The 15,964-nt window shown below is 28.5% G+C and overlaps 1 protein-coding gene across 2 annotated transcripts in view; it reads right to left on the bottom strand.

The window, feature by feature from the left end:
- LOC129744744 (venom dipeptidyl peptidase 4) overlaps nucleotides 1–15,964 on the bottom strand; it is a 122,251-nt gene that overhangs the window by 78,630 nt on the left and 27,657 nt on the right. For both annotated transcript variants that reach the window (XM_055737431.1, XM_055737432.1), the window contains exon 2: nucleotides 11,529–11,929. In XM_055737431.1, the coding sequence (XP_055593406.1) occupies nucleotides 11,529–11,798 (270 nt within the window). In that variant the 5' untranslated portion in view covers nucleotides 11,799–11,929. The remainder of the gene's footprint in view (nucleotides 1–11,528; nucleotides 11,930–15,964) is intronic.

Raw genomic sequence — 15,964 nt, 5'->3', positions numbered from 1 at the left:
ATTTTTTTCTACGTGTCATTAGAACATGTGGAATAATTTTTGAATGCTAGCGCCATCACTATCACTGTATCAATCACTTACTAAGAGAGTAATATAATTCAATTAAATAGTAAATGTTAAACAGAAGCTCTTCCGTATTGATTCGTCAAATAATGAGGCTTATTCTACGAGTCACCTAACGTGACTTTTCAAATTTCGTCTCGTAGTGCTGACTCCAAAATACAAATATTTTCTCGGATAAGCTGCAATCTGTCTTGGTTATCCTATCTTACTTTTCATTCCTAAATCATTTTTGGGAATCGGGACAACGTGTTGATATATTGCGAGTCAACTCACTTGACACGAAGAATAAACGCTCCTTTTTTCAAATTCAAAATTAAGTTTGACCGAGGTTCAAAACAAAATTCGTTTCTTAAAGTTAAGTTCCCTTTTTCCTCCTTGCGATGGTTCAATGTGGAGTTTGACCTGCGAACTCAAAACTAATCACTGCAAAACTGAGTTCGACTTTATGAACTAAAAATTGAGCTCTCTATGTTGGACTGAAAATATTTAGCGAGTTCACTTTGAACCGGAACAGCAACTAAAGAACACGTCGCAAACTTTTGTCACTTCGAAACGATTACCGGAAGACTGCAAAGTAGTTAATGTCATAATGGAATGTCCGCCGTTTTCAGCGTAAACGTTGTGTCCGTCATTGGCATCATATGATGAGCAGCTTGAAATGTCCGGAAACTTCCGGATGTTCTACTACTCACCGGGATGCTGACAAGTTCTTGCTGCGAATTAATCATAACCATTTTCCCTGGTTGTCACCCTAAAATGCATCAATGGGTATGACCATATCGTAATTTAATTTGATCTTCTACTCACTTTTCTCTTTTCCTACTTTTAATCACATGATGGGATTTATTAAGCTCATGTGTTACATTCTGTAACAAATAAGTCAAAAATAAATGTAGAAATAATTCTGACACCAAAAATCCGAGTTTTTCAGTGAGGGTGGAATTCTCTCATGCATCATCATTATTTTAGTTTATATTTTTTTCACCATTACTATAGTTGGTCTCATGTATGGAACTGTCATAACACAACAACATTTGGATTACATTTTTTTATGTTTGCATAATAAATTCTAATTTTATATCTATCTCCTGCAATTTCGAATAACAATGATAAACTAAATTTTCTTTATCTTTATCTTTGAGTTGATGTTGATCATTGTAGAAATAGAAACATTTTTTTTTGAGAATCCTCACCGATCTATTTTTAGTGCCATTCAAATTTTATTAAGGTTAGTATCTTGGGGGAACCCTAGGTTTACAACCTCAATCTAACAAGAGAGAACTCAACTTCGGATTGAGAAATCCAATGCGAAATCTCATTCAAAACGAAAGTGAGTTGTGAGAAAAACGAGGCACCGACACTTACACTTACTAGGTAAATGTTGCACTTGATCTGCCTAGCAATGAGCAGTGAACAGAATGTGTAAACAATGAGATATATGCTACTGAAAACCTACATAATCGTCACTGAGTAGTTAGTGGGAGAAATATGAGACCGATATTTCCGCAAGACGACTCACCAGACCATACGGATGGCCACTTGATGCTTGCTGATTCGGTCACTATCATTCTGGTTTCATGCTCACTGAACATGAACTCTCCCTCGTTTTGTACCGTCGTAAGCAGCTTGGAGTAGCAAAAAAAAACCCTCTCGAAAGATGACCGTGGGATGCAGAAAAGTGCAAATGTTGTGGTTGGTAGTGCGGGTATTCATAACCAACCCAATATCTCCAAAAAGGGTCAAAAGAAAAGATAACATAAAATTTAAAACGCGTGTACACCGATCCAATTTCAATTTTGAGACGAAATGAGATGATACCTTAAATTGGTTAAAGGAATCAAATAACATATTTGGCTGGCTGTTAAATGGTGAAATCTCTAAAAATGAGCATTGTCCATCAACATTTCGATGAAAGAAAGTGTCTGTTTAAAGTACCTTTCAGATTATTTTTGTTGAAGGCGGTTTCCCTGTAGATAAAAGTGATAAAAATGACAGTTAAAAAAAAAAATAAATAAATTACTAGAACTATGAAATTTAATAGTATATTTGGATTTTTTTGTCGTTTTTGTAATTTTGAATTTCGCGACTTATCAAACATACCATGGCCATGTTGCCAAACTTTCAATTTTGTCATTTTTGTCATTTATGCCAATTTTAAAGATTTTTTAATTTTTGTCATTTTTGAAATTTTTGTAATTTTTGTAATTTTTGTCATTTTTGTCGTTCTTGTCATTTTTGTCATTTTTGTCATTTTTGTAATTTTGGTAATTTTTGTAATTTTTGTCATTTTTGTAATTTTTGTAATTTTTTTATTTTTGTCATTTTGTCATTTTGTCATTTTTGTCATTTTTGTCATTTTTGTCATTTTTGTAATTTTTGTCATTTTTGTCATTTTTGTAATTTTTGTAATTTTTGTCATTTTTGTCATTTTTGTCATTTTTGTCATTTTTGTCATTTTTGTCATTTTTGTCATTTTTGTCATTTTTGTCATTTTTGTCATTTTTGTCATTTTTGTCATTTTTGTCATTTTTGTCATTTTTGTCATTTTTGTCATTTTTGTCATTTTTGTCATTTTTGTCATTTTTGTCATTTTTGTCATTTTTGTCATTTTTGTCATTTTTGTCATTTTTGTCATTTTTGTCATTTTTGTCATTTTTGTCATTTTTGTCATTTTTGTCATTTTTGTCATTTTTGTCATTTTTGTCATTTTTGTCATTTTTGTCATTTTTGTCATTTTTGTCATTTTTGTCATTTTTGTCATTTTTGTCATTTTTGTCATTTTTGTCATTTTTGTCATTTTTGTCATTTTTGGCATTTTTGGCATTTTTGGCATTTTTGGCATTTTTGTCATTCTTGTCATTTTTGTCATTTTTGTCATTTTTGTCATTTTTGTCATTTTTGTCATTTTTGTCATTTTTGTCATTTTTGTCATTTTTGTCATTTTTGTCATTTTTGTCATTTTTGTCATTTTTGCCATTTTTGTCATTTTTGTCATTTTTGTCATTTTTGTCATTTTTGTCATTTTTGTCATTTTTGTCATTTTTGTCATTTTTGTCATTTTTGTCATTTTTGTCATTTTTGTCATTTTTGTCATTTTTGTCATTTTTGTCATTTTTGTCATTTTTGTCATTTTTGTCATTTTTGTCATTTTTGTCATTTTTGTCATTTTTGTCATTTTTGTCATTTTTGTCATTTTTGTCATTTTTGTCATTTTTGTCATTTTTGTCATTTTTGTCATTTTTGTCATTTTTGTCATTTTTGTCATTTTTGTCATTTTTGTCATTTTTGTCATTTTTGTCATTTTTGTCATTTTTGTCATTTTTGTCATTTTTGTCATTTTTGTCATTTTTGTCATTTTTGTCATTTTTGTCATTTTTGTCATTTTTGTCATTTTTGTCATTTTTGTCATTTTTGTCATTTTTGTCATTTTTTTCCTTTTTGTCATTTTTGTCATTTTTGTCATTTTTGTCATTTTTGTCATTTTTGTCATTTTTGTCATTTTTGTCATTTTTGTCATTTTTGTCATTTTTGTCATTTTTGTCATTTTTGTCATTTTTGTCATTTTTGTCATTTTTGTCATTTTTGTCATTTTTGTCATTTTTGTCATTTTTGTCATTTTTGTCATTTTTGTCATTTTTGTCATTTTTGTCATTTTTGTCATTTTTGTCATTTTTGTCATTTTTGTCATTTTTGTCATTTTTGTCATTTTTGTCTTATCATTTTTGTCATTTTTGTCATTTTTGTCATTTTTGTCATTTTTGTCATTTTTGTCATTTTTGTCATTTTTGTCATTTTTGTCATTTTTGTCATTTTTGTCATTTTTGTCATTTTTGTCATTTTTGTCATTTTTGTCATTTTTGTCATTTTTGTCATTTTTGTCATTTTTGTCATTTTTGTCATTTTTGTCATTTTTGTCATTTTTGTCATTTTTGTCATTTTTGTCATTTTTGTCATTTTTGTCATTTTTGTCATTTTTGTCATTTTTGTCATTTTTGTCATTTTTGTCATTTTTGTCATTTTTGTCATTTTTGTCATTTTTGTCATTTTTGTCATTTTTGTCATTTTTGTCATTTTTGTCATTTTTGTCATTTTTGTCATTTTTGTCATTTTTGTCATTTTTGTCATTTTTGTCATTTTTGTCATTTTTGTCACTTTTGTCATTTTTGTCACTTTTGTCACTTTTGTCATTTTTGTCATTTTTGTCATTTTTGTCATTTTTGTCATTTTTGTCATTTTTGTCATTTTTGTCATTTTTGTCATTTTTGTCATTTATGTCATTTTGTCATTTTGTCATTTTTGTCATTTTTGTCATTTTTGTCATTTTTGTCATTTTTGTCATTTTTGTCATTTTTGTCATTTTTGTCATTTTTGTCATTTTTGTCATTTTTGTCATTTTTGTCATTTTTGTCATTTTTGTCATTTTTGTCATTTTTGTCATTTTTGTCATTTTTGTCATTTTTGTCTATTTTGTCATTTTTATCATTTTTATCATTTTTGTCATTTTTGTCATTTTTGTCATTTTTGTCATTTTTGTCATTTTTGTCATTTTTGTCATTTTTGTCATTTTTGTCATTTTTGTCATTTTTGTCATTTTTGTCATTTTTGTCATTTTTGTCATTTTTGTCATTTTTGTCATTTTTGTCATTTTTGTCATTTTTGTCATTTTTGTCATTTTTGTCATTTTTGTCATTTTTGTCATTTTTGTCATTTTTGTCATTTTTGTCATTTTTGTCATTTTTGTCATTTTTGTCATTTTTGTCATTTTTGTCATTTTTGTCATTTTTGTCATTTTTGTCATTTTTGTCATTTTTGTCATTTTTGTCATTTTTGTCATTTTTGTCATTTTTGTCATTTTTGTCATTTTTGTCATTTTTGTCATTTTTGTCATTTTTGTCATTTTTGTCATTTTTGTCATTTTTGTCATTTTTGTCATTTTTGTCATTTTTGTCATTTTTGTCATTTTTGTCATTTTTGTCATTTTTGTCATTTTTGTCATTTATGTCATTTTTGTCATTTTTGTCATTTTTGTAATTTTTGTCATTTTTTGTCATTTTTTGTCATTTTTTGTCATTTTTTGTCATTTTTGTCATTTTTGTCATTTTTGTCATTTTTGTCATTTTTGTCATTTTTGCCATTTTTGTCATTTTTGTCATTTTTGTCATTTTTGTCATTTTTGTCGTTTTTGTCGATTTTGTCATTTTTGTCATTTTTGTCATTTTTGTCATTTTTGTCATTTTTGTCATTTTTGTCATTTTTGTCATTTTTGTCATTTTTGTCATTTTTGTCATTTTTGTCATTTTTGTCATTTTTGTCATTTTTGTCATTTTTGTCATTTTTGTCATTTTTGTCATTTTTGTCATTTTTGTCATTTTTGTCATTTTTGTCATTTTTGTCATTTTTGTCATTTTTGTCATTTTTGTCATTTTTGTCATTTTTGTCATTTTTGTCATTTTTGTCATTTTTGTCATTTTTGTCATTTTTGGCATTTTTGGCATTTTTGTCATTTTTGTCATTTTTGTCATTTTTGTCATTTTTGTCATTTTTGTCATTTTTGTCATTTTTGTCATTTTTGTCATTTTTGTCATTTTTGTCATTTTTGTCATTTTTGTCATTTTTGTCATTTTTGTCATTTTTGTCATTTTTGTCATTTTTGTCATTTTTGTCATTTTTGTCATTTTTGTCATTTTTGTCATTTTTGTCATTTTTGTCATTTTTGTCATTTTTGTCATTTTTGTCATTTTTGTCATTTTTGTCATTTTTGTCATTTTTGTCATTTTTGTCATTTTTGTCATTTTTGTCATTTTTGTCATTTTTGTCATTTTTGTCATTTTTGTCATTTTTGTCATTTTTGTCATTTTTGTCATTTTTGTCATTTTTGTCATTTTTGTCATTTTTGTCATTTTTGTCATTTTTGTCATTTTTGTCATTTTTGTCATTTTTGTCATTTTTGTCATTTTTGTCATTTTTGTCATTTTTGTCATTTTTGTCATTTTTGTCATTTTGATCAGTTTTGTCATTTTTGTCTTTTTTGTCATTTTTGTCATTTTTGTTATTTTTGTCATTTTTGCCATTTTTCTCATTTTTGTCATTTTTGTCATTTTTGTCATTTTTGTCATTTTTGTCATTTTTGTCATTTTTGTCATTTTTGTCATTTTTGTCATTTTTGTCATTTTTGTCATTTTTGTCATTTTTGTCATATTTGTCATTTTTGTCATTTTTGTCATTTTTGTCATTTTTGTCATTTTTGTCATTTTTGTCATTTTTGTCATTTTTGTCATTTTTGTCATTTTTGTCATTTTTGTCATTTTTGTCATTTTTGTCATTTTTGTCATTTTTGTCATTTTTGTCATTTTTGTCATTTTTGTCATTTTTGTCATTTTTGTCATTTTTGTCATTTTTGTCATTTTTGTCATTTTTGTCATTTTTGTCATTTTTGTCATTTTTGTCATTTTTGTCATTTTTGTCATTTTTGTCATTTTTGTCATTTTTGTCATTTTTGTTATTTTTGTCATTTTTGTCATTTTTGTCATTTTTGTCATTTTTGTCATTTTTGTCATTTTTGTCATTTTTGTCATTTTTGTCATTTTTGTCATTTTTGTCATTTTTGTCATTTTTGTCATTTTTGTCATTTTTGTCATTTTTGTCATTTTTGTCATTTTTGTCACTTTTGTCATTTTTGTCATTTTGTCATTTTTGTCATTTTTGTCATTTTTGTCATTTTTGTCATTTTTGTCATTTTTGTCATTTTTGTCATTTTTGTCATTTTTGTCATTTTTGTCTATTTTGTCATTTTTATCATTTTTGTCAGTTTTGTCATTTTTGTCATTTTTGTCATTTTTGTCATTTTTGTCATTTTTGTCATTTTTGTCATTTTTGTCATTTTTGTCATTTTTGTCATTTTTGTCATTTTTGTCATTTTTGTCATTTTTGTCATTTTTGTCATTTTTGTCATTTTTGTCATTTTTGTCATTTTTGTCATTTTTGTCATTTTTGTCATTTTTGTCATTTTTGTCATTTTTGTCATTTTTGTCATTTTTGTCATTTTTGTCATTTTTGTCATTTTTGTCATTTTTGTCATTTTTGTCATTTTTGTCATTTTTGTCATTTTTGTCATTTTTGTCATTTTTGTCATTTTTGTCATTTTTGTCATTTTTGTCATTTTTGTCATTTTTGTCATTTTTGTCATTTTTGTCATTTTTGTCATTTTTGTCATTTTTGTCATTTTTGTCATTTTTGTCATTTTTGTCATTTTTGTCATTTTTGTCATTTTTGTCATTTTTGTCATTTTTGTCATTTTTGTCATTTTTGTCATTTTTGTCATTTTTGTCATTTTTGTCATTTTTGTCATTTTTGTCATTTTTGTCATTTTTGTCATTTTTGTCATTTTTGTCATTTTTGTCATTTTTGTCATTTTTGTCATTTTTGTCATTTTTGTCATTTTTGTCATTTTTGTCATTTTTGTCATTTTTGTCATTTTTGTCATTTTTGTCATTTTTGTCATTTTTGTCATTTTTGTCATTTTTGTCATTTTTGTCATTTTTGTCATTTTTGTCATTTTTGTCATTTTTGTCATTTTTGTCATTTTTGTCATTTTTGTCATTTTTGTCATTTTTGTCATTTTTGTCATTTTTGTCATTTTTTTCATTTTTGTCATTTTTGTCATTTTTGTCATTTTTGTCATTTTTGTCATTTTTGTCATTTTTGTCATTTTTGTCATTTTTGTCATTTTTGTCATTTTTGTCATTTTAGTCATTTTTGTCATTTTTGTCATTTTTGTCATTTTTTGTCATTTTTTGTCATTTTTGTCGTTTTTGTCATTTTTGTCATTTTTGTCATTTTTGCCATTTTTGTCATTTTTCTCATTTTTGTCATTTTTGTCATTTTTGTCATTTTTGCCGTTTTTGTCATTTTTGTCATTTTTGTCATTTTTGTCATTTTTGTCATTTTTGTCATTTTTGTCATTTTTGTCATTTTTGTCATTTTTGTCATTTTTGTCATTTTTGTCATTTTTGTCATTTTTGTCATTTTTGTCATTTTTGTCATTTTTGTCATTTTTGTCATTTTTGTCATTTTTGTCATTTTTGTCATTTTTGTCATTTTTGTCATTTTTGTCATTTTTGTCATTTTTGCCATTTTTGTCATTTTTGTCATTTTTGTCATTTTTGTCATTTTTGTCATTTTTGTCATTTTTGTCATTTTTGTCATTTTTGTCATTTTTGTCATTTTTGTCATTTTTGTCATTTTTGTCATTTTTGTCATTTTTGTCATTTTTGTCATTTTTGTCATTTTTGTCATTTTTGTCATTTTTGTCATTTTTGTCATTTTTGTCATTTTTGTCATTTTTGTCATTTTTGTCATTTTTGTCATTTTTGTCATTTTTGTCATTTTTGTCATTTTTGTCATTTTTGTCATTTTTGTCATTTTTGTCATTTTTGTCATTTTTGTCATTTTTGTCATTTTTGTCATTTTTGTCATTTTTGTCATTTTTGTCATTTTTGTCATTTTTGTCATTTTTGTCATTTTTGTCATTTTTGTCATTTTTGTCATTTTTGTCATTTTTGTCATTTTTGTCATTTTTGTCATTTTTGTCATTTTTGTCATTTTTGTCATTTTTGTCATTTTTGTCATTTTTGTCATTTTTGTCATTTTTGTCATTTTTGTCATTTTTGTCATTTTTGTCATTTTTGTCATTTTTGTCATTTTTGTCATTTTTGTCATTTTTGTCATTTTTGTCATTTTTGTCATTTTTGTCATTTTTGTCATTTTTGTCATTTTTGTCATATTTGTCATTTTTGTCATTTTTGTCATTTTTGACATTTTTGTCATTTTTGTCATTTTTGTCATTTTTGTCATTTTTGTCATTTTTGTCATTTTTGTTATTTTTGTCATTTTTGTCATTTTTGTCATTTTTGTCATTTTTGTCATTTTTGTCATTTTTGTCATTTTTGTCATTTTTTGTCATTTTTGTCATTTTTGTCATTTTTGTCATTTTTGTCATTTTTGTCATTTTTGTCATTTTTGTCATTTTTGTCATTTTTGTCATTTTTGTCATTTTTGTCATTTTTGTCATTTTTGTCATTTTTGTCATTTTTGTCATTTTTGTCATTTTTGTCATTTTTGTCATTTTTGTCATTTTTGTCATTTTTGTCATTTTTGTCATTTTTGTCATTTTTGTCATTTTTGTCATTTTTGTCATTTTTGTCATTTTTGTCATTTTTGTCATTTTTGTCATTTATGTCATTTTTGTCATTTTTGTCATTTTTGTCATTTTTGTCATTTTTGTCATTTTTGTCATTTTTGTCATTTTTGCCATTTTTGTCATTTTTGTCATTTTTGTCATTTTTGTCATTTTTGTCATTTTTGTCATTTTTGTCATTTTTGTCATTTTTGTCATTTTTGTCATTTTTGTCATTTTTGTCATTTTTGTCATTTTTGTCATTTTTGTCATTTTTGTCATTTTTGTCATTTTTGTCATTTTGGTCATTTTTGTCATTTTTGTCATTTTTGTCATTTTTGTCATTTTTGTCATTTTTGTCATTTTTGTCATTTTTGTCATTTTTGTCATTTTTGTCATTTTTGTCATTTTTGTCATTTTTGTCATTTTTGTCATTTTTGTCATTTTTGTCATTTTTGTCATTTTTGTCATTTTTGTCATTTTTGTCATTTTAGTCATTTTTGTCATTTTTGTCATTTTTTGTCATTTTTTGTCATTTTTTGTCATTTTTGTCATTTTTGTCATTTTTGTCATTTTTGCCATTTTTGTCATTTTTCTCATTTTTGTCATTTTTGTCATTTTTGTCATTTTTGTCATTTTTGTCATTTTTATCATTTTTGTCATTTTTGTCATTTTTGTCATTTTTGTCATTTTTGTCATTTTTGTCATTTTTGTCATTTTTGTCATTTTTGTCATTTTTGTCATTTTTGTCATTTTTGTCATTTTTGTCATTTTTGTCATTTTTGTCATTTTTGTCATTTTTGTCATTTTTGTCATTTTTGTCATTTTTGTCATTTTTGTCATTTTTGTCATTTTTGTCATTTTTGTCATTTTTGTCATTTTTGTCATTTTTGTCATTTTTGTCATTTTTGTCATTTTTGTCATTTTTGTCATTTTTGTCATTTTTGTCATTTTTGTCATTTTTGTCATTTTTGTCATTTTTGTCATTTTTGTCATTTTTGTCATTTTTGTCATTTTTGTCATTTTTGTCATTTTTGTCATTTTTGTCATTTTTGTCATTTTTGTCATTTTTGTCATTTTTGTCATTTTTGTCATTTTTGTCATTTTTGTCATTTTTGTCATTTTTGTCATTTTTGTCATTTTTGTCATTTTTGTCATTTTTGTCATTTTTGTCATTTTTGTCATTTTGATCACTTTTGTCATTTTTGTCTTTTTTGTCATTTTTGTCATTTTTGTTATTTTTGTCATTTTTGTCATTTTTGTCATTTTTGTCATTTTTGTCATTTTTGTCATTTTTGTCATTTTTGTCATTTTTGTCATTTTTGTCATTTTTGTCATTTTTGTCCTTTTTTGTCATTTTTGTCATTTTTGTCATTTTTGTCATTTTTGTCATTTTTGTCATTTTTGTCATTTTTGTCAACCAGTTGACTTCCATTCTAGCAATTTTTAATTACATTAGAGCTCTAAATGTTGCTATTTTGTTAGCATTTTGTACACAAAACAAAAATTACCAGATATTCACAATCAGTAGTGACATTTATACCTTTTCAAAGCTAAAAGTGAACTTTTGCAAAATGTGTAAAGGTAATATATGATTGCATAAACCCTTCAACAAAAATATTACAAATTTCTAATAAGATGATAACGAGTACCACTAACGATAAACGGCTCTACCTGCTGTTACTTCACAGTTAGCGCAACAACAATGCTTCGTTAATATTCGTTTGACACCTCAATTGCGGTGCTGCATAGAGAAATGGGAAACTAAAGAATGACCTAAAACTCAACCATAAAGTACTATTCTTTAAGTCCCATAAAACAAAACAAAAAAGTGATAAAATTTGCAGCCCTAAAAGAGAATTGCATTTTTCGCACTGCTAACCTAAATTTATTTGAAAAAAAAAACAAGCTTAAAAATAAAAAATCAAGTCTGGTGATGACACTCATTAAATATTTATGGAAGTGCTAAGAAACGATACCTAACTCTTTGGTCTTCAGTCAACGAAAGGAGGAGCTCAAAGAGGAAAACATAAGGTTATGAAATGTGTACCAAGACTTGGAAATGTGCACAGTTGGACAGCGCCTTTCAATCAATATTTGCGTGTAATTTACACCCCAAAAAACTTAAAACCGGGAAAATTACGAATAAATATTTTTGGTTATTTTTATACGTCCTTACAGGATTGTAGTATCGTTTTCGACATTTCAAAGGCCAAATGCTATAGTTCAAAATTCAATCTACATTTACATATGCAGGATTCAACTTCATTCTGCTAAAAAAAACACTCACCTCATACAGATCGATTCTCATCCTTCTCCTCCGTTTGCTGGAGCGTTCTAAATCGATTTCCTTTGGTCGTTGTTGCCCGTTTTTCCTGTCCCCAGCAAAGGCCGACCTTGCACCGGCAATAATAGTTTTCCCCGTTTTGGTAAGGCTCCACTTTTCCACCTCACCAGATGTGTCAGAATCCGACTCGCCGAAGCTGTCCTCTTCGTCAGCCGCGTGGTCCCGCTGCGAAAGCCGTTGATACTCGATGGCCAAGTTCCGACTGATGTTCATTTTTGCTACTTGTCGTTGTGGGTGGCAGTTGGCTACGAATTACACTTATTACACAACCATTTCCATCCGGATAAATTTGATTCGTTGTTTTAAGTCAATCGTAGCTTTCTTCAAAGGCACGGTTCAATGATCTGAAAACGAAAGAGAAAAAAATCAGTTTGAAGAGGTGTTGAATGGCCAAATGCTTAATACTAAAAATATTCGCAATATATTCTGGCAATCGGAATTCCCGGAGCAAACCTGAAACTTGACCTGCTTTCAAGAGTCTCCTTCGACACCTTCCGACTGGGAATGGAATAACAAAAGCCAACGGAAAACATGGAACCGGTTCGAATTTCAGAACAAAATTGGTTTTTCGAGTTCCTCTTTTTTTTCAGCTCGGGTGCTTGCTGTTGCTGATAGAGGACCGGGTCGAGTTCGATGCTCCTCCGAACTCGTGACGCATCGTCGTCAATTGAAAATATTGGATTGTTGTTTGGTGGTCTTTCAACTTCAACCTCCTTCCACTTGGCCATTTCGGGGACGCGACAACAGCCATTAGGCGAATGCACATTTCCCACATATCACACTGTTCTATCTGAAAACTATCACTGACAATGGTCACCATAGTAATTAGAACGAGATGCATCGCAATTCCGTGAAATTCATTCGTAGCAGGCCGTTCGAAATGTGGACACTACTAGGGTGGCAGTGGTGGATGTATGGAAAAAAATCGTCATTTTGTTGATTGTTCCAAAAACTGGCCTGTGAAAAATGGCGAATGGAAGAATAGTGAATTATACCGAGTTTTGCACAAAAAGTACAAATGACGAAAATAACAAAAAAGGTAAAAACGTCATCAATCAAATATGTCATGGATGACAAAATCGAAAAAATTACAAAAATGAAAAAAAACTACAAAAGTAATAAACTGGACAATATTGACAGAAATGATGAGAAAACTAGTGAAATTGGTAAAAAATAAGATGAGATAATGAGAGAAAAAATACAACACTTACTAATTTGGGATGCTACCTTTTTTTCGTTTTTAAATTCCAAACAGCTTCTCGGTTCGAAATGATAATTTTTCCCGTTTCCTATGTACCGGTTTGTGAATATGAAAACAAAGTGAATAGAAAAAGGCAATGCAATGCCCTTAGATTCCTAAAACTTAATCATAATGAAAAATTTAATATCTTTAAACATTAAAACTAAAGAGCCTATAGTAAAGAAAGAGACGAATTTTTGGATTTTCTGTCAGTGTCATTCCAATCGAGCAAAACCAAGCAGTCTTAAAGGCAGACCTACAGCAGGGTTGCAAGCACATTATTTCGAAAGGGATCAGATTGCGCTTCTTTGTTTACTATAGTTTCTTTAATTAAAACCACCGCGAAGAAATCTAAAAAGGAAAACTCCCAAATTCATATAAGGGGAAGTGTTCCTATTTTCGCATATTGGGTAATATGCGCATACAGCCGATTGACGATATGACTGGAGATTCAACATATCTAATCAATGCAGTCTGAAGGTAATACGCTTTTGAAACATGACATGAAAAAACATTTATCTATATATATAAAAAGCAATTTCTGTATGTTTGTTTGTTTGTTTGTTTGTTTGTTTGTCCTCTATAGACTCAGCCGTCTTAAGAGCTAGAGAGCTGAAATTTGGCATGGATGCTCATTAGGACCAGGAATGAAGAAAAATGTTTTCAGATTTTCGGATGACCCCTTCTGAAGGGGGTCGTCCGTACAAGACAAATATTGTTTTCGCGATAACGACTTTATTTTTTGTCGGATTGTGATGAAAATTTGCACATGAGTGTTTTGAGAGACGAACAATCGATTACAGTTATCAAATTTAGGGCCAGGGGTCGGCCAAAGGGGTCGTCCATATTCACTGATTAATTTTTTTGCGATATTGGCGTTATTATACATCGGATTGTGATGAAAATTTGCACATGAGTGTTTTGAGAGACGAGCAATCGATTACAGTTATCAAATTAAGGGTCAGGGGTCGGCCAAAGGGGTCGTCCATATTTACTGATTAATGTTTTGACGATATTGGCGTTATTATACACCGGATTGTGATGAAAATTAGCACATGAGTGTTTTGAGGGACCAGCAATCGATTCAAGTTTCGAATTGCGGATCAGAAGTTGGCTGAAGGAGTCGTTCATACCCAACTTTAATGTTTTTGCGATTTTGACGTTTTTTTACATTGGATTGAGATGAAAATTTCCGCATAGGAGTTTTGAGGGACGTACTTTTGCTTTCATGTTTCAAATCTTGACTCATGGGTCGGCAAAAGGGGTTATTATCTGTTCACGGATTTTACGATATTCTCTTGATTGAGCATAGAATTGTAATGAAAATTGACACATGGGAGGTTAACAGAAAAGATAATTGATTTCAGGTGTCAAGTTTTGAATCGTGGTCAAAAAAAGGCCGTCCATGTTAGTTGCTCACTGTTTTCGTGATATTGTCGTGATCATGCATCGGATTGAGATGAAAATGTTCAGATGAGGATTATAAACTTTGAGCAATTGACTCCAGGTAGCATGTTCCGTGTCAAGGGTCGGCGAAAGGGGCGTCTATATTCACTGTTCACTGTTTTCAAGTTCCTGACGTTATTTTACATATAAATTGAAAAGAAAATATGGCAAAAGGGAGTATTGAGGAACGTAAAATTGGTTTCAATTATAGAATTTCGGGCCATGGGACAGAAAAAGAGGGTTTCATTGAAAGTTCAGTGTTTTGTGCAATAATTTTGTTGGAGGCAGTCAATTGATACCAATTTAAGTGTGAATGTCAAGAAAAAGAGTCGTGCACATAAACAAATAGTACATGTTTCTGCCATAATGTCTAGATTTTGCAACCGATCGAGAAGAAAACACTCTCACATAAATTGTAATAAAAAGCCAATCAACCGTTTAATTTGAATTTCAAGTAATAGTAATAGTAGCGACTTTAAACATTGTTGAATTTTCTCCCCAAAATTGTCGAAAGAATGTTTCGAATTCATTTTTTAAACTCATTTTGACGTACCAATGATTTAAGGCGAAACGAAGTTCGTACGGGATCAGCTAGTGGTTATATAAAGACAAAAAAATTTTAAAATTCAAACACGATTTTGGTCAGTTTTGTTAAAATATATTGAACTTTATTTATCGTGCTTACAGAACCTGTAAACAAAAATGTTAATGGGTTTTCTTTCTGATTCATCTGGAAATCGGAAATTCAAAAAATTTAAGCTTTTGGTAAAGTTGTAAATGATAAGATATTGAAATAAGAGATAGGTTCTGAATGCCCATATCAGGCAGGTAAAATGCCTTTATCAAGAAAAAATACATTAGTCTCATAAATTTTTCACTTTTTTCTTTAAAACAATAAATTTACGCTTAAATAACAAGCTTACAGTGAAAAAAGAACAGCCTAATACTGATCCGATAATAAAACGATCTGAACAAAATATTACCATGAAATACGGCCATATGGCATCCCTGACTATGTTTAATGCACAAGAACTAGTGGTAACTAAAATTTCGCCAAAATTTTAGCCATGGCGTATGCTTAAAATCCGTTTCTACAATTTTCAATTAAAAAATGTCAAAATATTGCATGTGTAAATGAAGAATAGCTTAAAACATAAATATGCGCATTCAACAAATTTGTTATTCTTGAGATATTTCAAGTGTCTTTTTTAAAACAAAGTTTCTTGCTAGAATTTATAATTCAAAATTTATTCCTCTAAGCGTGACATACTTTCAGAAAGCGAGCTGTGAGATGTCTGCTATACGGTTCGCAATGTGTTATTCTTTACATCAAATTTACTGGTCTTTTTAAAACTTTGGGACGAATCAATCGAAAGCATTAATCGTTTTACTCTAATATTTCAAAAAAATTTCGAAAACGAATTCTGCTGACTTGATCTTGAAATTTTAACGGCTTTAAGTTTCTTTGGAGCCACTGTGTTGATGTAAGTATATTTTAGAAGAACGAGTAAATCAGATGGGCTAGTTTATTACAGGAATTCCGGCATCCGTGTATATACCTGGACAGCTGGCAACTGATTGAACATTCCTATTATATAGTCAGTTATAGAAGGAAACACATCTTACCTGCCGGCCGCTTATGGGATTCGAACCCAAAAGTTCTCTTTTCTTTTTTTTCCGTTTCCAAATATCA

The sequence above is a fragment of the Uranotaenia lowii genome, chromosome 2 (assembly GCF_029784155.1).
Source record: "Uranotaenia lowii strain MFRU-FL chromosome 2, ASM2978415v1, whole genome shotgun sequence".
Lineage (NCBI taxonomy): Eukaryota > Metazoa > Arthropoda > Insecta > Diptera > Culicidae > Uranotaenia > Uranotaenia lowii.
This window is presented reverse-complemented; position numbering and strand designations above follow the sequence as displayed.